This window comes from Acomys minous (genome assembly GCF_964271855.1).
Source record: "Acomys minous genome assembly, chromosome: 2".
Classification (NCBI taxonomy): domain Eukaryota; kingdom Metazoa; phylum Chordata; class Mammalia; order Rodentia; family Muridae; genus Acomys; species Acomys minous.
The window spans coordinates 78498221-78523256 of NC_140484.1; the positions used below are offsets into that span (position 1 = coordinate 78498221).

General features: G+C 39.3%; 1 protein-coding gene across 4 annotated transcripts in view; it reads right to left on the bottom strand.

Moving 5' to 3' along the window:
- Positions 1 to 995: 995 nt before the first annotated feature.
- LOC311592594 (phospholipid-transporting ATPase ABCA3-like) overlaps positions 996 to 25036 on the bottom strand; it is a 99634-nt gene continuing 75593 nt past the window's right edge. For 2 of the 4 annotated variants that reach the window (XM_084773201.1, XM_084773198.1), the window contains 8 exons: positions 23010 to 23197; positions 21869 to 21994; positions 21457 to 21651; positions 18148 to 18335; positions 17633 to 17803; positions 17077 to 17267; positions 1776 to 1849; positions 996 to 1282 (listed from right to left, as the gene is read on the bottom strand). In XM_084773201.1, coding sequence (XP_084629327.1) covers positions 1157 to 1282; positions 1776 to 1849; positions 17077 to 17267; positions 17633 to 17803; positions 18148 to 18335; positions 21457 to 21651; positions 21869 to 21994; positions 23010 to 23197 — 1259 coding nt within the window. In that variant the 3' untranslated portion in view covers positions 996 to 1156. Of the gene's footprint in view, positions 1283 to 1775; positions 1850 to 1882; positions 2259 to 17076; positions 17268 to 17632; positions 17804 to 18147; positions 18336 to 21456; positions 21652 to 21868; positions 21995 to 23009; positions 23198 to 25036 lie in introns of those variants that run through there. The other 2 variants (XM_084773200.1, XM_084773199.1) reach the window with 2 other exon arrangements.

A 25036-nucleotide genomic window follows, 5' to 3' on the forward strand; every position in this document is an offset into this window, starting at 1 on the left:
AAACTTTGTTATGTGTGTTCTGGGATTGGAACTCTGTTTCTTCTGTCTGTACAGCAAATAGTCTTTACCACTGGGCCATCACTCTAGCATTATTATTATTGTTATTATTATTATTACTATTATTATTATTATTATTATTATTATTATTATTTGCACATCAGTGTTTATTGCAGCATTTTTCACAATTGCTAAGTAAAGAAACTAGCATAGGTGTTTAACAACAGAGAGGGAGACCAGGAAAATTTGGTAAATATATATAAACAGGAGTGTAAAGGGATGAGTAAAAAAGGGTTGAAGAAGGGGGAGTATGCTCAACATAAAATGTATGCCTGTATAAAAATTAAAAAATAAACCAAATAAATTTAATTTTAAAAATGAGGCTTAAACAAAAATAACAGCTTACTTTCTACTGGTCAATGTGCCTTTTATAAATCACCCTACTCCAACTTCTGAACTCATGAAGGCAGAAACTGTCAATCCTGGTTAACAGACAGGAAATCTGAGGTTAAAAGAAAATAAGGACAGACCTGAGATTAAAAAAAAAAGCTGGTCATCGTCAAAGCTAAGAGTTTGGTTCAGGTCACAGCTATGACTTGAAATGACTTTCAGAGCTGTGTTTGGGAGACAGAAGGAGAATAAAGTGCTAACTTTTAAATTCTGAAATAGGGCAAATTGAATCTTCACAGTTCAGATAACCTGTCATTCACTCCAACTGTATTACTTACTTGTTTGTTTGTTTATTTATGTATTATTCATTTTATATCCTGGTCATAGCCCCATCCCTCCTCATCTCCCAGTGCCACCTTCCCTCCCTTTCTCCCGGTCCCCTCCCCTAGTCCTCAGAAAAGAGGAGTCTCCCCCTTCCCATCCACCCCAGCTCATCAAGTCTCATCAGGACTGAGCGTGTCCTCTTCCTCGGTGGCCTGGCAAAGGAGTGCTGCCTGGGGGAAGAAATCAAGAAGCTGGTAGCAGGGTCCATGTCGGAGACAGCCCCCTCTCCCTTACTAGAGGGCCCACTTAACTTTCAAAGACTGCAAAGAATCTCTCTTAGAGTTTTTATTTGTGGCATGTATAAAAAGACTTCTATGTATTTAGAGCAGACAGCAGTCTGAGAAAGAGGGTCACTGGTTGGATTGAAACCTCACAGCAGCTTTGTTTACTGAAAAGTTCTCGCTTTACCAATATTAGCAAAGGTCAGAAAGATTTGTTCCAGGGTTATTTGTTTGACAGAATAGTCTTCCAAGTTGAACAGCACTTTAGCTTCTTCCAAAATTTCAAATACCTTAGAAGCAAACAAAGGCAAAGTTATCACATACCATTTCCTGGTAGCCCTTTCCCCACTCAACCTTCCCCAAGCAGAACAAAAAGGTACAAGAAGCCAGAAAGCAGAAGGGAAAGATGGCTGAGAAGCAGGTAGGAAGCTGCTATCCTGCCTCCACACCATTCTGTTTCACACGCTTTTCAGACAGAATCGCTACACATGGCCCAGGCTGGACTCAGATTGGAGATTCTCCTATCTCAGCCTCTCGAGCTCTGGAGTTTCAGGCCTGCCCATCCACTCCTACCTAACCACTGACGTTCTCTTGCTCTGCATGACATAATAATATAATTTAGGGGTCAGAGTATCCAATCAATCAAATTCAGGAGGCCTTGGAAAGGCAACAGTTTCTAATTATCTTCTAATCAGATTCTCATTCTAAAAGCATAAGTCCCAATGTTTTGTTTTCTATTTGTCCTCTATTAACACATTAGACTTGCATGAATTTCACAACCACCTTTCCCCAGCGGATTTCCTTGCTTGGAATATAGTAGCCAATAATTCCTTGAAATTCCTGGTTTTTGATGTTACCTAAGAAGAGAAAGATTTTTGACAAGTAAGTAATGGAGAGGATCATAGTGTTTCTATTTAATTTTAGAAAAAGGTACAGCATTGTTTTATAAGTGTTGGCTGGCCTGCTATGTAGCCCAGGCTGATCTTGACTTTATGGCATTTCAAATGTCTCTGCTTTTCAAGTTCCAGGATTACAGTGTGCTTGGGATCCCACTATCTGGTTGTTTTGAAAAAACGCCTATGTAATTTCTATTGCAACTGTTCACACAATTCTCTCTAGAATACAAATAGTTAATATAAAAGGTGACATGCTCCTCAATATTGTAACTAGAACAGGGATGACCTTAATTATATCAATAGAGTTACTTACTTGTAAAATGCTGCTTTTACCATAGTTTGAAAGTTGTAGAGGGCTGTCTAATTAAATCTGGAAAAATTCATAGACCACACCATCAATGGCAAAACCAGAGGTTTATATGAATTCTAGTAGTGTTTGGTAGAAATACTGTAGCCACTTCTAATTAGAAGGATGCATTCATGTTTATTATTATATACTTGGGAGTCATTGCAAAAGAATTAACTTGGATTAAAATGTTTTAAAGGCATGCTAAAATAAATGTCAATAAGGATGGCTTTTTTTGGTAATGAATCCATACACAGAATCAAGAATAGTTTTAAGGTTTTTCAGTGTGAACTCTATTAAGCACACTTATGAAGGGCATCAGAGTGGACTTCTGCTGTAAAGAATCTATGTTTGTTTGCTTGTTTTGAGCAAGTATGTCATTGAGCACAGGCTTTGAGAGTTCATAGCCTTGCCCTACTTTCATTTTGCCCTCGTTGCTTTGTATTTGCAGCTGATGATGTGATCTCTCAGTTTCCTGTGGTGGATGTCCTCTGCCATGCTGTCCCAATCATTATAGACTTTAACCCTCTGGAGCCATAAGCCAAAATAAGCTTTCACCTAGAAGTTGCCTTAGTCATGGTAATTTATAAGAGTGACAGAAAGTAAGTAGCTTCTACAGCTCAGTGACTCACAGTAAGGTTAAATGTAACAGACACCCAACCCTCTAGACGTCATCTGTGTTGTGAACACCTAGTTTTCTCTTCCTTAAATGCAACCGTTCTCATGGCTAAACACCTATGGTTGTATGGTTAAGCATTTCTTAGCTTTCTTTATTGTATTATTACTTAAGAATGGACTCCTAAATATAATTGCTTTGTTTTGAATTCTCTGTGCTTCACACAAAGACACACATACAAAACATTCTTTTTATTTGTATCTTTTAAAATATGTTGTCATTTGCAGCTATAGATTACTAATTTTAATTACTCCAAATCTCTAGTTTATCATTATTTTTCCTATCGTGGGCATATAGAAGGGTATCCAGACCTGCAGACTGCTCCAAATGATGCTACCGCACAACAAACTTGTGTCAATAGGCAACTGATGAAACAACAGAATGAGATTGTTAGCCTAGTCCATGAAGGACTGTGTTCTCCATCTCAGTATCTTTAGTGACATTTTATGTGAGGGGAGTTACCTACCACATCTGGTGATAAAATTTCCATGTGGCAGGGAACTATCAATAGCCATGTGGGCGAGACTCTTTCTCAGTAGAGCCGCAAGGCCTGAGACATCAAATGATTGGACACCATAAGATACCCAGGACCAGAAACACTCAAGCTAAGCCATGGAAATAATGATTAGATGTTAACTCTTGCTTTAGACTACTAATTTTTTGGTAATTTCTTACAACAATAAATATACATTCTAGTTTGGACCCGTTACATATACTTTTGTTTTGAACATTCTCTATACACCATGTGGTATTTGTATGAAATTAGTTTCTAAGAGTTTATTTCTGGGGCAGAAGTTTAGTGTCTTTGACAGTGCTAGATATCACAAAATAATTTCAAGTATTTTCCATCCAGTTAGTCATAGATAAGTGTGTCCCATTTATTCCCACTGTGCTAGCCCTTGGTGTGTTCAGTCATCTATATCTTAACTATCTTGCTGATATATACTTACATTTCATGGAAAAGTTTAGTTTGTATTTCCTAAATGACAAATGCTTATCACATTATATGTGAACTGACTGCTTTAGTTACTTTTTATGGTATAAAAATCACTCCCTCTAAAGCCCCCAACTTCCAGACTTCTGAACTTATCAGGATGAGCCATGGCTAGGCTCAGGTTGGCTTCTGATAATGCCTCGTCCTGTTGCTGGTTTTAGTCTACCTCCTTATATTTCAAGCTTCCTCAAAGACACTGCCACTCAAGTTTTGTCACGACATTGTCTGTGTGTTTTCACTCTTTCTGTTCCATACGTTCTAGTGTGTGTGTCTCTGTGTGTGTGCGTGTGTGTGTGCAATCTTTATCACATATGCAATTTTTTGAGACAAAGTCTCTGTATATAAGCCTGATGCTCTCTATGCATACAAGGCTGACAACACACTCATAGAAATCTGCCTGCCTCTACATCCTGACTGCTGGGATTAAAGGCATGTGCTACCACACCCAGGCCACAAATTATGGTTTTAAAGTCTTGTACATGATTTTAGTGGACCTTTGTAGACATTCCTACTAGATATTTTGGGAGTAAAAGGAGAGGTCACATTTTACAATTCACCTTATGTGACGAGATAACCTTGATCCCAAAATTATGCAATGCTAGTGACAAGAAAGGAAAATATGAGCAATACACTTCTAAGCACAGATGCATGCACACTAATCAAATACTAGCAATTTGAGTCTATAAATATTTAAAAGGAGAACACATCACAAGCAAGTGAGATATATTCTAGGAATAAAAAGTTGATCAACATTAAAAATCAGACAATGTAACTGTCCATAATAAGAAAAGAAAAATATATAAGTATTTTGACACATGTATGAAATAATTATAAAATTCAACACTCATAAATAATTAACATTCATGGTAACTTAGGAAAAGAAGAGCATTTCAACAATCCATCTTTCCCACTTTTCCTGGCTGCGGTCCTGGGGGCTGAACCTAGTGCCTCACACATTACACAAGCACTGAACCATCAACCTACAGTGCTGGTTGAGTTTTCACCTTTTTTTTTTGAGGCAGGGTCTCATTCACTAAGTTCCTGAAGCTTGTCTTGAACTTATGATTCTCCTGCCATAGACCCCTGAGTAGCTGATTACACGCTTAAATTACCAGACTTAGCTTCCTTATATACTTTTAATCGTCTTCAATGTCTTTATCTTCAGTTATAGCAACAGGGCATAAGACCTATCCATTTTTGTCTCACATATTTAAATGCTGCAATGTATACACTTTAAGAGCTGATAGGCATTCTTGCAGAATTGATCCTTTTACCACACTGATGGCAGTGACTACTCAAATTGGAGACCTTTTGCTATAGTTTGTTTGTCCCCTGAAACTCACGCTGAAGTTTAGTTGCCATTTTAACAGTATGAAGATTTGGAGCCTTTGGGAGGTCATTAGATGAGCTCTGAGTATAGGTTCCCTAGGATGGCATCATGGCTTTATGAGAAGAGGGAAATAATGTGAGTGTTATATCAGTCAGGCATGGTCTGTCTCCTCATGTGACCCCTTATGCCATGTTATGTCATAGGAAAAGGCCTTCTTGCAATCCTGAGTGTACATTTCTTCTTAGTGATCAGCATACAGTAGTGGAACCAGGGAGACAAAACCCAGTAATAAATGACAGGGTTAGTGTGCCATGTGTCCAGAGATGTGCTGAAGTTAGCACATAAAACTGAGTACATCTACAAAACAGCACCTTCACTAAAGGCTCAAGGAACACTAAGGAAGGGAGAGGGAAGACTGTAAGAGTCAGAGGACCAGGACATCTGCAGTGAGATTGGGAGTCTTAGAAATGACAAGGAGGCTATATCCATGATACCTCAACAGTATGGTGAATTATGACAATATGAGTAGAGATGATAATGCAGAAGCAGGAAGTCTCAAGGAGTCCTACTCCTAGAGAAGAACTCTAGGCAGCTGATGATGGCTGAGAGTGGGAGATTTAGTTTTCCTTAGGGATGAGCCCTCTAATTGCGTCAGACCTCAGTTCATATACATACAAGCCACAAAAACAGACTAAGTAGACTGAATTCATGAATTTGTTTGTCTATGCATATATGTAAAGTAACAGTGACAACAACAACAATAATGATAATAATAATGATAAGGGCCATCAATTAGAGAGGAAGTGAAGAGCCGTTGGAAGGGTTGGAGGGATGAAAGGGGGAACTGAGTGAAAGTGATATATTTTAACTAAAATTATAACCTCAAAAAATGAAGGATGGTTTTCCTCTCTTACCCCATCCCCAAAACCTTAGGAAGATCATCTCCTTCAAATCTTCCCCACAACTCATCCCATTATCCCAGCCTCCAACACCAGCAGGTATTCCCTAGGAGCAGGCCAGGGTGACAGGTAAGCTGACTGAAGGCTTCACCACTCCCTCCGCTCTTCCAAATCCAGCCCTTGGTCTCATCAAAGCTGTGTAATGGAACACTTGCTTCAGCCTTCCTCATCCCTCTGTCCACATCTCTACCAGATCCCATAGACCTTCCCCTCCTAACTGCCCTTTCCTTACTCCTTGCTTTATTCCAGGCCCCAACCTCAGCAGGCACTCCCTACTAACACACAGGCCATTCTTGCCAAGAAAGCAGGTAACCCGACTGTAGATGTTTTCTTCTTCCATTCCTCCAGATCCACTCCCCTGGACTTATCCTCAGCTCTGCTGAGATCTTCTAGGATGTCCTCATTTCACTCTCTTCCCCAATTCCAAGGAGACTAAATAAGCAGATCCTGTGGAACACTCTGCTTTCCTCCCTCCTGTAAACTCCTGACACAAAACATTCAGGAAACTGGGAACACCATGAAAAGACCAAATTATGAATAACTGAAGAAGAAGAAACCCAGGTCAAAGGCCCAAAAAATATTTTGAACGAAATTATAGGAGAAAATTTCCTAACCTAAAGAGGAGATGCTGACAAAGGTACAAGAAGGATACAGAACACCAAATAAATTGGACCAGACAAGGTTATTATATTACCACATAATAATCAAAACACTAAGCAAAAAAAGGCTATTAAAAGCTGCAAGGAGAAAAGACCAGGTAACATACAAAGGCAGACCTTTTAGAATCATGCCTGACTTCTTAATGGGGAGGTGCGACATCTAACAAACCACAGAAGCCAGCCCAGACGTCTATATTCAGCAAAACTTTCAATCACCATAGATGGAGAAAATAAGGCATCCCACAATAAAATGAAATTTAAGCAATATTTAATCTACCAATATATCTCTACAGAATATGCTAGAAGGAAAATTACAACCTAAGGAGTTTAACTACAACCATGAAAATACAGGAAATAAATCTCAGACAAGCAAGCACACACACAAACACTCCATTAAAACACACAGACTAAGAGACTAGATACAATAAAAGGACCCATCCTTCTGTTGCATCCAAGAAACACAAATCAACATCAAGGATAGATATTACCTCAGGGTAAAGGATGGGAAAAATATTACAGGCAAACAAACATAAGAAGCCAGCTGGTGTAGCCATTTTAATGTCTAGCAAGATAGACTTCAAAACAAAACTAATCATGAGAAACAGGGAAGATACTGTATACTCATCAGAAAAATCCATCAAGATGACACTTCAATTATTACCATCTAGGCCCCAAATACAGGGCATCCATGTTTAGAAAAGCAATACTACTACAGCTTTAATCACACATTGATCCCCACATACTGGTATTGGGAGACTTCAGTACTCACTCTTACTAGTAGACAGGTCATCCAGAAAAAAATTAAACAGAGAAATACTGGAACTAAGAGACATTATAAACCAAATGGACCTAATAGATATTTACACAACACTTTACCCAAACTCAAAATAATATACCTTGTCCCCTGCACTTCTCCAAAACTGACAACATACTCAAACACAATGCAAATCTCAACAGATAAAAGAAGATTGAAATAACTCTCTGTATTTTATCAGACCACCAAGGATAAAGCTGGCCATTGTTATTCTAAAAAACAAACAAACAAACAAAAACAGCAGAAACAACAGAAAGCTAACAAACTCATGGAAACTGAATAAAAAATGGGTCAAGACAGAAATTAAGAAATAAATGAAGGCTTGCTGGGTTCCTCAAGGCAAACCCAGTAGCCCTGAGGTCTGTGCCATGCCCTCCACATGCCATTTTCTAGGACCCAGCTTTACCTGCAAGGCAAGAGGTTGGCAGCCATTAGGGTCTACCAGGTGAGACCTCCTCCCCTAATTCCTTGCTAGCTGTGTTCCTCTGGGCAAACTCAGCATCAGTGCCTTCTGTGCACCATTACCCAAGCCCCAGAGGCTGGCAGCCATAGGGAATACCAGGTGAGACCCCCTCCCAATTGCTTGGCTGCTGTGTTCCTCTCGGCAAACCCAGAAATGGTGAGGACTACCCCATGCCCTCCAACTGATATTTTCTGGGCCCGAGCTCTAGCTAAAACCCCAGAGGTAGCAGCTATCAGGGATCACCAGAGACTTGCAGACATCAGGGCTTATCAGCTTTACCTGTATCCCAGAGGCCTACTGCCACCAGGTCCCACCAAGTCTGCTAACACCAGGGACAACCAGATGGCTAAAGTCCAGCATAAAAACACACTCAAGAAAACCCAAGTCAATATGCTACCACTAGAACCCAGTTATCCTTCTACAGCAAGCCCTGGATATCCTAACACACCTAGAGAGCAAGAAAATGACCTTAAAATTAATCTAATGAAGATGATAAAGTCCTTTAAAGAGGAAACGAAAAAGTCTTTCAAAGAAATACAGGAAAATACAATCAAATTGGTAAAGGAAATCAATAAATCCCTCAAAGAAATACAGGAAAATATAAACAAAAAGGAGTAGGAAATGAAAAAAAAAAACCTGTTCAAGACCTGAAAATGGAAATAGAGCAAATAAAATCAAAGCAAATCAAATCAAAACTAAAACCTGTGACAATCCTGGAAAACCCAGGAAAAAGAACAGGTACTACAGATACAAGCATCACCAACAGAGTACGAGTGATCGAGAGAATCTCAGGTGAAGAAGATATGATAGAAGACATTGATACAGTGGTCAAAGAAAATGCTAAATCTAAAAAGTTTCTAACACAAAACATGCAGGAGTTTTGGGACACCATAAAAAGATCAAACCTAAGAATAATAGGAATAGAAGGAGAAGATTCCTAGCTCAAAAGCCTAGAGGATATCTTCAACTAAATCATAGAAGAAAAATTTCCTAACCTAAAGAAAGAGATGCTGGGGCTGGAGAGATGGCTTAGAGGTTAAGAGCATTGGCTGTTCTTCCAAAGGTCCTGAGTTCAACTCCCAGAAACTACAGGCTGGCTTATAACCATCTATAATGAGATCTGGTGCCCTCTTCTGGCATGTAAGCACACATGCAGGCAGAATACTATATAAATAATAAATCTTGAAAAAAGAGAAAGAGATGCTTATAAACATATAAGAAACGTATAGAACACCAAACAGATTGGACCAAAAAGAAAATCCTCATGCCGTATAATAATCAAAACACTGAATGTACAGAACAAAGAAAGAATATTAAAAGCTGCAAGGGATAAGGGCCAAGTAACATATAAAGGCAGACCTATGAGTATTATACAAGACTTCTCAACAGAGCTTTAAAAGCCAAAAGGAACCGGGCAGATATCCTGAATAGAACACCAACAGCTCTGGCACCATGATCAAAAATTAATAAATGGGAACTCATGAAAGTGAAAAAGCTTCTGTAAGGCAAAGGACACTGTCAACAGAACAAAACGGCAGTCTATAGATTGGAAAAATATCTTCACCAACTCTACATCCAACAGAGGGCTAATATCCAAAATATATAAAGAACTCAAGGAATCAAACACCAGCAAACCAAATAATCCAATTAAAAAATGGGGTACCGAGCTAAACCAAAAACTCTCAACTGAGGAATCTCTATTGGCTGAGAAGCACTTAAAGAAATTCTTACCTTTCCTAGACATCAGGAAAATGCAAATCAAAAGGACTCTGAGATTCCATTTTACACTCATCAGAATGGCTAAGATCAAAAGCTCAAGTGACAGCACATGCTGGCAAGGATGTAGAGCAGAGGAACACTCCTCCATTGCTGTGTGGGGTGCAAACTTGTACAACCACTTTGGAAATAAATCTGGCACCTTCTCATAAAAATTGGACATAGTTCTACCTCAATACCCTGCTATACAACTCCTGGGCATACACCCAAAAGATGCTCCATGATACCACAAAGATACCCACTCAACTATGTTCATAGAAGCTTTATTCATAATAGCCAGAAACTGGGAAAAATCTAGATGTCCCTCAATCGAAGAATGGATAAAGAAACTGTGGTACATTTACACAATGGAATACTACTCAGCTATTATAAACAAGGAAATCATGCAATTTGCAGGCAAATGGATGGAACTAGAAAATATCATTTGAATGAGGTAACTTGAACCCAGAAAGACACAGGTGGTATGTACTTATAAGTGTATATGAGCCACATAATGTGGTTTCTCTAAAAACTCAGTTCTGTTATGTAAACCCGTTTTTGTTTTAATCCCAAGTTTGGGATTTTAGCTTGGGCTTTAGTTTGTCCACAGCTGATAATTGCCTTGTGCAGGGTGCAGTCTTTGCCAGCAGCAATTAGTTTAATTCTGAGGACTCTGAGGGGTAGAAATATGAGAGGAGAGAGAGAGAGAGAGAGAGAGAGAGAGAGAGAGAGAGAGAGAGAGAGAGAGAGAGAGAGAGAAGGTGGAAGAGATGATGCTCCCAAACACACTTCAATCAACCCTACACAGACAAGAGAATTAAAGAAGTAAAGTGGTCTATATTCCCTTTCCCCACTAACCTTTCTCTCATACCTATTGCTGGAGTGTTGTAAGAGATTGGTGTGAAGGGAGGTAGAGGCAGTAACACCCCAAATAAAATAGAGTTTAAAAACTAGCATCAACAATATAGTACAGGATAACTATTTTACCACCCACAGACCAAAAGAAGCTAAGTAACAAGGAGGACACAAGGGAGGATGCTTGAATCTCCCTCAGAAGGGGAAATAGAATAGACATTGGAAGTGGATGAAGAGAGAGAATGTGGTGGGAGGAAGGGAAAGGAGAGTGGTGATCATGTTGGAAAAGAGAATGAAGGTGAGAGGCAAGAGGGAAGGGAGAGAAAAGGGAAACCAAGGAGGGGCATATTTGGAACAAGCTGGAGGCCCAAGACAGGGTAGGCTCCTGGGGAGGATATGGTGTGACTCTAGCTGAGACTTCTAGCCTCAGGGGATACAGAGACTGAAGTGGCCACCTTCCATAGCCAAGCAGGACTTCCAGTAGAAGGAGGGAGACACCAACCTACCCACAAACTCTTAGACCCAAAATTTACCCTGCTTATAATTTGTGCAGAGATAAAGATGGAGTAGAGATTGAGGGAAGGGTGAAATAATGGCTGGCCCAACTTGAGACCCACCCCATGGGAGAGAGCCGACCCCTGACACTATTAACAATAGTCTGCTATGCTTGCACACAGGAGACTAGCATAACTGTCCTCTGAGAGGCTCCAATCAGCAGCAGATTGAAACAAATGCTGAGACCCATAGCCAAACATTAGGCAGAGCTTGGGGAGTCTTGTGGAAGAGTTGGGGACTTGGAGGGGACAAGAAATCCACAAGAAAACCAACAGTCAACTAAGCGAGGACCATGGGCTCTCACAGAGACTGAACCACCAACCAAAGAGCATGCATGGACTAGACCTAGGTCCTCTACACACATGTAGATGATGGGCAGCTTGGTCCTCATGAGGGTCCCCTAGCAATTAGAGCAAGGGCTGTCTCTGACATTGACTCTGTTGCCTGCTTTTGGATCACTTTCCCTTAACTCAGGGGAAGAGGATGTGATTAGTCCTGATTAGTCTTGATGTGGTGGGGCAGGTTATTGTTGTTGGGGTCCTCTTTTCTGAGGAGAAGGGGAGGGGGTAAGAGAGAAAGGGGTGGGATGGTGGGACTGGAAGGAGAGGAGGGTGGTGGCTACAATAAGGATGTAAAGTGAATAAATAAATACATTTAATAAACAAGTGAATAATTGAAAGAAAATGAATATATAATATACCCAAACTTATGAGACACAATGGAAATGGTTCTAAGAGGAAAGTTTATAGCACTAAGAGCCTACATAAGAAAAAAATTGACAGATCTTATATGAGGAATTTGACAGAACTCCATAAAGCTCTATTACAAAACAAAAGAAATCACACCCCTAAAGAGTAGATTTCAGGAAATAATCAAACTCAGGGTTGAAGTCAATAAAATAGAAACAAAGAGAACAATACAAAGAATCAATGAAACAAAGAGTTGGTTCTTTGAGAAAATCAGTGATCAATGCTTATCCAAATTAACTAAAAGGAAGTGAAAGAATACCTAAATTAAGAAGATCAGAAATGAAGGCGGGGGGCAATAACAACAGACAGCAAGGAAATCCAGAGAATCATGAGAACATACTTAAAAACATGTACTCTACCAAATTAGAAAATCTAAAAGAAAATTTCTCACTAGGTACCATTTACCAAAGCTAATTCAAGAGTAGAAAGGCCATCTAAGCAAAGCAATGATTAAAATTTTTTCTAGGGCCATGTGGTTTTAACACAGAATTCTACCAGAGTTTCAAAGAAGATTTATTGTCAATAGTCCTCAAATTATTTTACGAAATAGATGTAAAAGAAATATTTCATAATTCATTTTATGAGGTCACAGTTACCCTGATAACCAAAGCACATAAAGGCCCAACAAAGAAAGAGAATTACAGGCCAATTTCCCTTATTAATAACTTAGGTGAAAAATACCCAATAAAACCCAAACAGCATCCAAGAACACATCAAAAAGATGATCAAGTAGGCTTCATCCAGAGATGCAGGGACACTTTAATATGTGAAAATAAATCAATGTAATCCACCATATAAACAAACGTAAAGAAAAATACCCACACTATCATTTCCTTAGATGCAGAAAAGGCTATTGACAAAAACTAACACTTCTTCACAATAGATACATCCTAGAGAAACTAGAGTTACAAGGGACATACTTAAACACAGCAAGCCTCTGGCCAATGCCAAATTAAACAAAACGATTAAATCAAAACGATTCCACTAAAATAAGAAACAAGACAAAGTTGTCTACTCTCTCCAAACCTATTCAATATAGTATTTGAAATCTTATCTAGAACAATAAGACAACTGAAGGAGATCGGGGGAATACAACTGGATAGAAAGAAATTAAAGTATGTTTATTTGCAGATGATATGACACTACACATACATTCCACTGGGGAACTCTTACAGATAATACACACTGTCAGCAAAGTAACTGGATACAAAAGTTAACTAAAAAAAAAAATCAGTAGCTCTCCTATATACAAATGACAAATGGCTTGAGATAGAAATCAAGGAAAAACACATTTTACAATATCCTCAAGTAGTGATAAAATAAAGCCTCAAATAATATAAAATATCTTGGGGTAGCTAACCAAGCAAATGAAAGACTTGTATGATAAAAACTTCAAGTCTTTGAAGAAAGAAATTGAAGAAGATATCAGAAGATGGAAAGATCTCCCATGCTTGTGGATCATTAAGATTCATATGTAAAAACAGCCATTCTACCAAAGCAATCTACAGATTAAATGCAACCCCTTAAAACTCCAATTTTCACAGATCTTTAAAGACTTCTGAGCTTCATATGGAAAAACAACAACAACAACAACAACAACAACAACACAAAACAAAACAAAAAAACAAGCCCCCAAAACACTCCACCAAGATAACTAAAGCAATCCTGAACAACAAAGAACTCTTGGAGATCTTACTAGTCCGATTTCAAGTCGTACTATGAAACTTTAGTGGTAAGAAAACAGCATGGTACTGGTATAAAACCAGACATGTTGATCAATGGAATTGAACAGAAGTCCCATACATAAATTTACATACCCATGGATACCCACTTTTTGATAAAGAATCCAGAAACACTGGGAAAAAGTCAGCGTTTCCAGTAAATGTTGTTCAAATTGGATGTCTCCTTATATAGAAGAGTGCAAATAGACCCATACTTATCATTCTGCACAAAACTCAAGTCCAGGTGGACCAAATATCTCAACATAAAACTAAATACATTGAATCTAATAGAAGAGAAAGTGGGGGAATAGCCTTGAACTCATTGGCACAGCATAAGATTTTGAACAGAACACCATTAATGCAGGCACTAAGATTAAACAATTGTTAAATGAGACCTCATGAAACTGAAAAGTTTCTGTAAGGCAAAGGACACTGTCCAAACAAAGCAGCAGTCTACAAAACGGAAAAAGTTCAAAAAAAATTTTTTTAATCAAGTATACATTAGATAGAGGGCTAATATTCAAAAGTATATAAAGAATTTAAAAAGCTAGATATCAAGAAAGCAAATAACCCAATTAAAAATGGGGGTATATATCTAAACAGAATTCTCAATAAAGGAAGTTCACATGGCTAAGAAACATTTAAAGAAATGTTCAACATCCTTATCTATCAGGGAAATGCAAATCAAAACTACTTTGAGATTCCATTTTATACCTGTTAGAATGGCTATGATCAATAACACAAGTATCAGTTCATGTTGGTGAGGATGTGGCATAAAGGGTACACTCACCCATTGCTAGTGGGAGTACAAACTTGTACTGCCATTACAGAAATCAGGATGGCAGTTCCTCAGAAAATTAGCAATTGATCTACCTCAAGATCCAGCTATACCACTCTTGGGTATATACCCAAAGGATGCTCTGTTCTACACAAGGACACTTGCTCAACCACATTCATTGCTACTTTATTTATAATAGCTAGTAATGGGAAACAACCTAGATGACCCTCAACAGAAAAATGGTAAAGAAAATGTTTAAAAAATAACATCATGAAATTTGCAGACAAATGGATGGAACTAGGAAACATCATCTTCAGTGAGGTATCCCAGACTCAGAAAGATAAAAAAGTATGTATTTACTTATGTGTAAATACTGGCCATTAAATAAATGATAACTCAGCTATAGTTTGTAGATCCAGAGAGGTTAGGTATAGAGGAAGAGGCTGGTACATGTTTCTCCCTGGAAGAAGGAAAGAGAATAGACTTTATAGACGGACTGGGTGCTGGGGTGGAGAATGGGAGGAGGAGGTGGGTGGGGGAATGGAAGATGGAGTTGACGGAAAGAATGAGGGGAGAGACAGCTAGAATTGAGGGCAGCTGGCAGCTGGTATGGGAACTAGTGAAAACTTCCTAAAATACATGAAGGCAATTCTACTCAAGGTTCCAAATAGTGAGGGAGACTGAGTCCCAACTGTCCATTTCTTGTCACCAAACAAAGCTTCTAGTACCTGGTCTGGGTTATAGCCTATTAAGTTCTTGGCCAAAGGGAACCCATGGAAATTCCCAAACAACCCTGACTGTTGCCAAGACAACAGGTTGCTCTCCACAAACTGACAGCAAGGCCCCATTGCTGAAGAGGAACTTTATACAACTCATTTCACAACCAAAATAGGAACATAAACACTAACCCAGCCACAAAACCTTTGGTCTACACTGCTGTCCTGCCTGAAAATATGCTAGGGCAATGGTGGCACAAAGCTTGTGGGACTATCTGACCAGTATCGGATTTGATTTAAGGACCGCTCCATCAGATGGAACCTGTGCTGGCTTGTCTTATGTCAATGTCACACACAAACTAGAATTATCTGAAAGGAGAGAAACTTAATTGAGTAAATGCCTCCATAAGATCCAGCAGTAGGCATTTTCTTAATTAGTGACTGATGGGGGTAGGGCCCAGCTCTCTGTGGATGGTGCTATCCCTGGGCTGGTGGCCCTGGGTTCAATAAGGAAGCAGGCTGAGCAAGCCATAGGGAGGAAGACAGTAGGCAGCACCCCTCCATGGCTTCTGCATTGGCTCCTGCCTCTAGGTTCCTGCCCTGTTTGAGTTCCTGTCCTGACTTCCTTCAATAATGAACAGCACTATGGAAGTGTAAGCCAAATAACTCCCACCCCGCCCCTTCCCTAACTTTCATTTGTCATTGTGTTCCATCACAGGAATAGAAACCCAAACTAAGGCAGAACCCATACTCAGCACTGCTTGGGTGATCAAGAACCAGAGACTAGATAGATAGCCCTGAGACCTAGAGTAAAAGCAAATACTATTGTCTTTTTTAAAAAATTAAGATATTAAGATAAAATGACTTGTAATGACATTTTGGAACAGTCATAGATCAGTGCCTGGCTCAGACATCATCATAGAAGCTTCCTCCTGCAGCAGATGAGACTAATACAGAGACCCTCAGTCAGACATTATGCAGAGAGTGAGAGACCTTGGAACACTCAGCCCTAAATGGGATGTCTTCATCAAATCCATCCCCCCACCCAGCACTCAGGAAACTCTGCAGAAAAGGAGGTGGAAAGACTGTGGTAGCCAAAGGGGAGTGAGGACACCAGGAGAACAAGGCCCTCTGAATCAAGCGAACAAGGCTCATATGAATTCACAGAGACTGAGGCAGCATGCACAGGGCCTGCAGTGGTCTGCACCAGGTTCTCTGTGTTTATATATTATGGCTTCCAGTTAAATATTTTTATGGGACTTCTGAATATTTTAAAGAGTGGGTCTCTAATTTTTTTTTCTTTCTCTTGGGTCTCTTTTATCTCTGATGATTTGTCAAGTCCAACTTTGATGTGATGGGTATTGTTTTATCTTTTATTTTGTTATGTTTTGTTGTTATCTCTTAAAGTCCATTTCTTTCCTCATGAGAGACAGAAAGGAGTAGATTTGGATGGGAGAGGAGGCGGGGGGGGGGGGAGGACTTAGAGAGTAAGGGGGGGAAGACTGCAATCAGAATGTATTATATGAGAAACGAATCTATTTTCTATAAAAGGGAAACTAAAAAAGAAATAAAAATAAATTCTACATATTAACGCATATGAACAACTTTAGCTTATTGATTCTTTCAAGGAGCTAGTGAGAACCTCTGCTATTTGGTGAAAAGTTCTTAGCATCAGGGATAAATTCATAGACGTTATTAAAGTGAGCTCAGTATAAGGGTTCAATAAATATGAGCAATTCAGTGAAAATTATAGTTGAAAACATGTAACAGAACAGTGAACATGACTTAATAGTCATAAACCCATCACACCTATGTTACCTGGGAAAGTTGTTTTAATGAAGTTTTTGAACTCTCTTACTTTATCTTCATCCGTAGCAGTACTGATCTTTACTGTTAGAGTGTATACATGACCAAACCTCTTTCTGACATGCTGAGGGCTGCCCAGGCATGTAAACTTCCCTTTCACCATGATGGCCAGCCTAGAACACAGGGCCTCACATTCTTCCATTCTAGGAGGAAAAAGATGATATGTCTGAGGAGACTCAGAATAAATTCAGACAGCTAGCATTGGACATCTTAGAAGCCTTGGCATTACAGAGGATCACTACTAAGGCTATATCTGGGAGGACACTTGGAAATTTAAAGCAGTACACACACACCTAAATCCTCATTAAGTTACCCAGCTAGTATCTTCTCTCAGTTGATTCCATCAGTCAACTGAGCTCTCTCACTTAGCATGTGCCTCTATAGTTGCTTCTCTGTAGTTCCTATGTTTAGGTAAGTTTACTGACTCACAGTCCTGGCCAAAATTAATTGCATCCTATACCCATTGTGGCTCCTTCTAGTTTCCAACAAAGCCTCCGATGGCTCTTACCTGTGAGAAGTTATGATGATAGCTTTACCAGTCTTGCAGACCCATGTAACTGTGTCCCAGAGCAGATGCTGAGCTACTGGGTCCATGCCAGTGGATGGCTCATCCAGGAAGACAACTGAAGACTTTCCCATTAGGGCAATAGCCATGCTTAGCCTACGTTTGTTTACGCCACTCCATAATATGAAGAAGAAAGAGTAATTAATATATGTTATTAATTCGTAGGATCGTTTGTATATTCAGGATGTTGTGTTAAGACTCAAAATTGATGGTTCAAGTGTGTGTGTGCACCTCTATGGAGATATAGGAACTCTTTTTAGTGCAAATATTGTTCAGATATGTAAAAGGCTAAGTGGGACATGTTGTTTTCCTGAAGTCCATGCCTTGGCAGAGTGCTAGGTTATTTCATAGTCACTGCTGCCATGTGCCAGAGAGGTAGAAGTGGACTTTATAGGCATTCATTCCAAACAGTAGGGGCACAAGACAGGTCACTTAATAGCAACTACACAAGGTCTCACCTGTATGTGTGGATAAACTGGTCAGCAATGTGTTCCACGTGCACTGAATGTAGAAAGGCTTCCGCATACTCGTTAATGTCTGGCTCTGGGACCCCCCACAGACTAGCGTACATGATTAGCAATTCCCGGCCCGTCATGTGGTTCAGCACAGATTCAGACTGCGGACAGTAACCAATTCTTGACCTAATCTGAATCCAAAAGGGTAATTATGAGAAGTAGATTCACGTCACCTCTTCCATGGAGTATAAATCTCATAAGGATGAGGTATGAGATGTGAAGCTGTTGAACTCTCGCTACTAAGAAAGTTTGATGCCCCTACAACTCCCACTAGGAATGGTTTATTCTTCTGTCTTCAGCATCTTTATAGATCAGATTCAATGATGTAAATTAAGACATCAATATCACTAGCTGGAAATTCAACATATGTTATATACATATATTGCACATTACTACTATGTGCCCCAAATAGGCTATTGTTAGATGAAATTGCCCAATCAAAGCCTTGTTTGAGTGTTTAAGAGAGAGCTAGCTATGTTAATACCCTAATTAAAGTATTTTTTATAGAAATGTATTTTGTTTATCAAGCTTTGCCACACATCTTGAGCAGTTTGAGTTTCTTCTTAACTCTCTGTGTTATCCTGACTCCATCTTTGCCAAAATCCCCAAGTTACTTGCTTTTTAGTTCTTTCTTTGATCCACCTGAATCTTCTTCATCTAAGTAGAATTAACATGAGATAGAATGTATTTTGAAGATGAAAGAATAAACTAGTCAGCATGTGTATGTGTACACTCATTCTGTTTTGTTGTTTTAAGACAGGGTTTCTCTGTGTAACTTTGACTGTCCTGGCCTCGCTTTGCAGACCCAGCTGGCCTCAAACTCACAGAGATCACCTGCCTTTGCCTCACAAGTGCTGGGATTCAGTCACTCAAACAGAAAAAATATAGAAAAATGAAGAGGCCACAGGACCCAGATCTGGGGTGCTAGATAAAAGGGGTGAACACAGAGAAACAGACCCAGGAAGGAAGCAGCAAAACCAGGAAATGTGTACTTTTTTGAGTGTCTCTAAAGTGAATAATTCTAAGAAACTAATAAGGGAAATGCTAACAATAAAGACACGTATAAAGGATATATTGTTTATAGGAATACACATTACTTAAGAATAGATTGTTTACAGGAAAGGAAGCTGGTATCTTTAAAGTATTTCCTGGAGTTATATAATTTCATTCATAAGAACAGAAAAAATTTCTCAAATGACATTTTTAAGAATAGACCACACTAAAAAATTGAAAAAGATGGGCCAAATAATCAGGGAAATAGACACTGTCATACACTGCCATTGTGCATATTCATCTAGATGCCCAGGAAAAGCAATTTGGTAAGCTTGAAAAGACAGTGTACAGTACACAACCATATCTATGGAAAATGAAACAGTGCAGCTGACTGTATATAAAAGGTGTTTGTATAACGATAAAGTGGTTCCTATTTTATGCACCCAGAAAAGAAAGGAGCAAAGTTAGGCACAAGAGGAACTTACCCCTTGCTAGTGTACACACTTAAATTATTTTCATTTATGTCTTAGGTGATGAATACCTTCTTTGTTCAGTTTGTATTGCTATATACTTTTTAGACTCCCTGTGCTGCCCTGAGGTAAGTATGCTCTAGTTGCTAATGGTTATGGCCCTGGCTTGGTTATCTGTACAACCTGGCTTGTCTGTGTGTCACTCCACTGTACCAGGCTTCAGAGAAATCCACTGGACACTTTACAGGTTGAAAATACCCAAGATTACCAGTCAATTTCTTTTTTGAAGGTTCTTTCTTTTCTTTTCTCTGTTAGCTACTCCATTTATTCTTAATTAATTAACTAACTTTACATCTTAATCAGAGCCTCCTCCTCCTCTCCTCAGTCCCACCCTCCCTCTTCCCTCTATCCCCCTTCCCTACCTCTCAGAAAAGTAGTGCCCCTGCCCAATCTACCCCAACACCTCAAATCACATCAAGGTGAGCACATCCTCTTCTCCTGTGGCCTGGCAAGGCAGCCCCACCCGGGGGAAGAGATCGAGAACATTCAATGAAACCCTTGTCAGAGACAGCCCCTACTTCCCTTACTATGGGACCCACGTGAAGATCAAGCTGCCCATCAGGCACATATCTCTAGGGGGCCTAGGTCCAGTACATGCATGGCCCAGTGATTGTTAATTCCTGTTATTTTGATGTTGGTGGTAGTTGAGTGTTTGTGGTGTGTGTGTGTGTGTGTGTGTGTGTGTGTGTGTGTGTGCGCGCGCGCGCGCGCGCGCGCGCGCGCGCTTCCTGCCTAGGCATATCAAGTTGTAGTAGGACTGGGGCATCTTCTACTGAGGGTAGGCACTGGCCATCCAGTTAAGGGAAACGGATCCAAAGGCAGGCAACAGAGTCAGAGACAGCCCCTGCTCCTATTGTTAGAGGTCCTACACGGGGACCAAGCTGTACCTCTGCTACGTATGTGTAGGGGGTCTATGTCCGTCCCGTGCTTGCTTTCCAGAGGAAGGACTGAAAGAGCCAGATAGGTCAAGGACACCACAAGAGAACCTACAGAATCAACTAACTTGGGGCTCACAGGGACTGAAAGTTTATTTCTTATCTGGCTTGATAAAATTTTATCTACCTTTTCCCTTTAACTCTCCAGTTTTCATGATTTCTTCTCCAGTGCCTTTATTCAGTATTTCAGTGTTGGTAACCCACTAAAGTAAGCTCATCTACTTTCGCAGTTTAAATTTCACCTGTACTTTGGTAAATCCCAGATTCATACCACCTTCCTATCATGGGTTTGTACTATCCATTGTATGTTCCCATTAAGATGTATTACAGATGTCTCAAGATCCACATGCCCTCCAAACACAGTCTTTCAAGACGTTTACTATCTTGGTGACTGACACCTTCACTTTCAGAAGTTCAACAGAGGGCACCATTTTCATTTCTTTATTTCTTTAAAACCTACATCCAAATATAGTTGAGTACTTTCAGTCTTTTCTGTTTCTTCTTATAATACTTTTTTCTAATCAGTTATATCTCAAATTCTATGTCAGAGCAGGTTAAATGCGATAGCTGTTCTCTGTGATTTCAGTTCAGGTTATTTGTAGACATTTTCTCCCTTTCACGGGAAGGGATATGTTCCTTCTCTCAAACTACGCATGGCAGTGGCATGGAGCCTGTCAGTTCTGAGGAGTGAGGACTGATGTACCAGGGTCTTCACTTCCCTGCCCTGTTCCTTAGCAATTCGCTTGGCTGTCTGCTTCGTCAAGACACTAGGTCATTGGTAAGAAGTTCAATACCTTTCTTGGGTTCTTAGTGACACTGTTGCCATCAATATACGCAGTTCCAGAGGTGATAGTCTCGACTCCGGCCAGCATCTTGAATGTAGTAGTTTTTCCAGCTCCATTTAATCCAAGCAATCCAAAGCACTGCGACTTATTGACTACAAGGGAGATATTTCTCACAGCCTTGACAACAGGAAACTTAAAATAAATCTGAGAAAGTTAAAAAAAACTCACAATGTACTGAGACACTGGTCATGGGTCAACCACAGCTATTATCTCAGACTCCTAAAGCTAACCTACTGTGATATGCGAGCACTTTCCCTTCCAGCTCTCTGCAGAACTTCAGTGAACTAGTATAGCCACTGGTAAATTCCAGGCAGGGAAAATACTTAAAACCCCAAGGCAGCTAGGCAGTAAGTGACATTACCTTTGTAACTTCATTAAGGACCAGTGGGGTATTCTGTAATCCAAGCAGCAGTGTGAAGACCTTGCTTCTTTCTTTTCTTATGTCTTCATCCTCGTCTTCTGTGGTTCTCTGGTGAGATACTATTGCCTGTATTTTCAAAGCAAGGAGCCCACATGTGGGCATGCTATAGAGAACTGGATTAAACCAGCAGCTTTAAGAAAGCTAACCTGTGCGTAAAATCTACAGGATATGAGCAAATACTTGAACAGGTTCTAAGACCTTTTCTAGCTGTTTCCTGAACTCTCACACACAGACATACTTCTGGCTGGCTCTACTTTAGAAGTGTGTGGCAGCTGTGAGAGTCAAAGACACTAGTCTATGAAATGCCTACTATAGGAATTTTGTAAGAGCCGGGGGCAGGAGAGGACTACAGGCAAACAGTCACTTCTGGATCAGCAGGGAAGGTGCACACACTCAGCGCAGTTGGGATAGCATGCAGGAGGCCTGCACAAGCTCAAGCCTGACAAAGCCCCAGCACGGGAGGTGGGCACAAAATCCCACTCTAGCAGAAGAGCTATTGGTCACTGATAGCTGCTGGGGGGAAGGAGAATTAACTTTCTTTAAGGATGTGAACTACCTTTAAAGAGTAGGCTGACTGCACTCCAGTGGAAGGCTACACAGCCAAGAATATTTGGGCAATACAAATTGGACCCAGTGGGTTTAAAAATAAAAAGAGGACATAAAATTGGGTGTGCATGGAATAGGGGCTGGATCTGTAAGGAGGTGGGGCAAGGAGGGAATATGGGCAAAATATAATCATGAAATTCTCAAAGAATAAAAGATTATTTGTATCGTTATAGAGAACAACATACTCTTACTAGCATAAAGACAATTATTTCAGTTGTAGTTAACACAGGAAAAATGACTTATTTCTTAGAAGACAGAGGATTTAAAAGTTTGTACTAAACTTAAACCAAGTATAAGCATACCTCAATGAGTCAAAATCTATTTTAGTGTAATCAAATAATGTGTGTGTGTGTGTGTGTGTGTGTGTGTGTGTGTGTGTGTGTGTAATGGAAGTGAGAAAATGTAAATTTGTATTTTCTGCCCAAAATGTAGTTGCTTTCTTTAAGTTACATTTAAAGTTCAATTAGTTACTTACTTTCCGGCCTTTTTTGAGTTTATTGTAGAAATAAAAAATAATGTTACGAAAGACAAAGTTCTTTAGGCTCCAGGAAACAGTCTCCAAGGTGAAAAGCAAGACGAGAAAAACCAAGCCCATGGTAGCCAGTGTGATCAGGAACTTTCCAATCCCACGCTCCCCAAAGCCATACACATTGTTCTGAGTATCTGCGGAGACAAGAGACACAGTTGCCGGACTTTACGAACTGGCACACCGTCTAAAAAGGTGTCGCAGAGTAAGACATATGAGAAAAATTATCTTCTGGTTTTGGTTTTTGAGACACCTGATGTGACTAAGACTGGCCTCCGCCATGCTGTGTGCTTGGGGATGAGCTGAAATCCTTGACCTTCATTCTACCCGCCCCTCCCCCTCCCCAAGTCCTGGGCTCAAAGGCATGAACCTGCTCAAAATGGATTTTAAATTAGGTTTAAGAAGTATAGGAGTCGGAAAATAAGTAGCTGTCTTGTTATTTGATCTTCTTGATATGGTTATTTATAGTTGTTACAGAAGTTGATCTTTTATTTATTTTCCCTCTAGCTTTTCTGTTTTCCTTTTTTGCACTCAGATATAGCCAGTGCTCTGCCACCAAACTGCCCCTGACCCTTTCAAGATCATTAGGTAGATGATCTTACCATACATTTGACCTTATTCTCTATGCATCTTTTCACTAAAAACAAAACAAAACAAAACAAAAAACCCCAGAGCCCTTTGAAGCTAAAAGTCTTCTATTTTTATGAGATAATTTCTTTACTTTTTTGTGCTTTTTGTGTCACATTCACTAAACTCAACCTCACGTAAAGATTTTATCGTTATATTTAGTTTGTATATTTAGATGACTCCTACACAATGAGTTAAATTTTGTGTGTGGTATGCAGTGAAGATCCAAATTCACTTTTTTTTGCATATAGATACTTAGTTTTCCAGCACCCTTTGTTAACAGACTCTTCTATTTTGTTTTTTCTTGAAAATTGAAATGACCACACACTCATATTTTTAACTTGTGGACTCTCCTATTCTCTGAATCACTTTATCCAAACTCCTACCCCCAGGATCTTTTGTAGTCTATGAAAACCAGGAAATGATAATGCAGTAAGAAATGGCCCATTTTTAATGTTTTTCAGCAATGGTTTTTTATAGTTTTCAATGTAGAATCTTTGGCTATATTTATTCCCAATTAGGGTATTTTTGATGTTAATGTAAATTGTTTTATCTCCTTTTTAGACTGCTCATTTTTAGTACTCAGATTGCTTTTGTGTGTACTGATCTTATATTATGCAAGTGTGCTAAATTTGTTCACCAGCTCAAACAGTTTTGGGAACACAGTCCATATCATCTATAAGCCATTGACTTGTACTTTCCATAGGATGTTTTCCCCACATACAAAAACTTTTAGTCTGCATGAGTCTTTTCCAGTAAGATGTGCCTATTGCTGATAACACAAATTTAATATTTTTTCAAATTCAATCAGCTAAATTGAATCTATTAATTGGAAAGCTGATACTATTAGCATTTAGGCTTATTACTGGGAAGTATTTGCTGATTCACATAATTTTGTTGCTGTTTTTCTGGTTGGTATGAAGATTGTTTCTTCTCTTCTTCCTCCTTATTTATCCTAGAGTTTAATGGCTTACTGAGTTGAAAATTTTTATTTCTTTCTTAGTTCTCATTTATAAAATTAATTTGATGAAATGAATTCCTGAGTTCTCATGATTATGACTGATTTTCTTATTTACCTACATATAGGGTTTTCTTTAAGTATTTTCTATAGTGCTGTTTTACTGGGCCATGAATTATTTTAGTTTAGGTTTATCCTAGAAAGTCTTAAGTTTCTATTGATTGTAAAGGTTAACTTTGATAGATATAGTACATTTTGTTAGTAGTTAATTTACTCTCAGGGTTTCAAATATACCATTCCATGCTTTCATGGCTTTTAGGGCTTCTACTGAGATGGTTGATATATTCTGATGGGTTAGTTATTGTAAGTAACTTGGAATTCCTCTCATGCA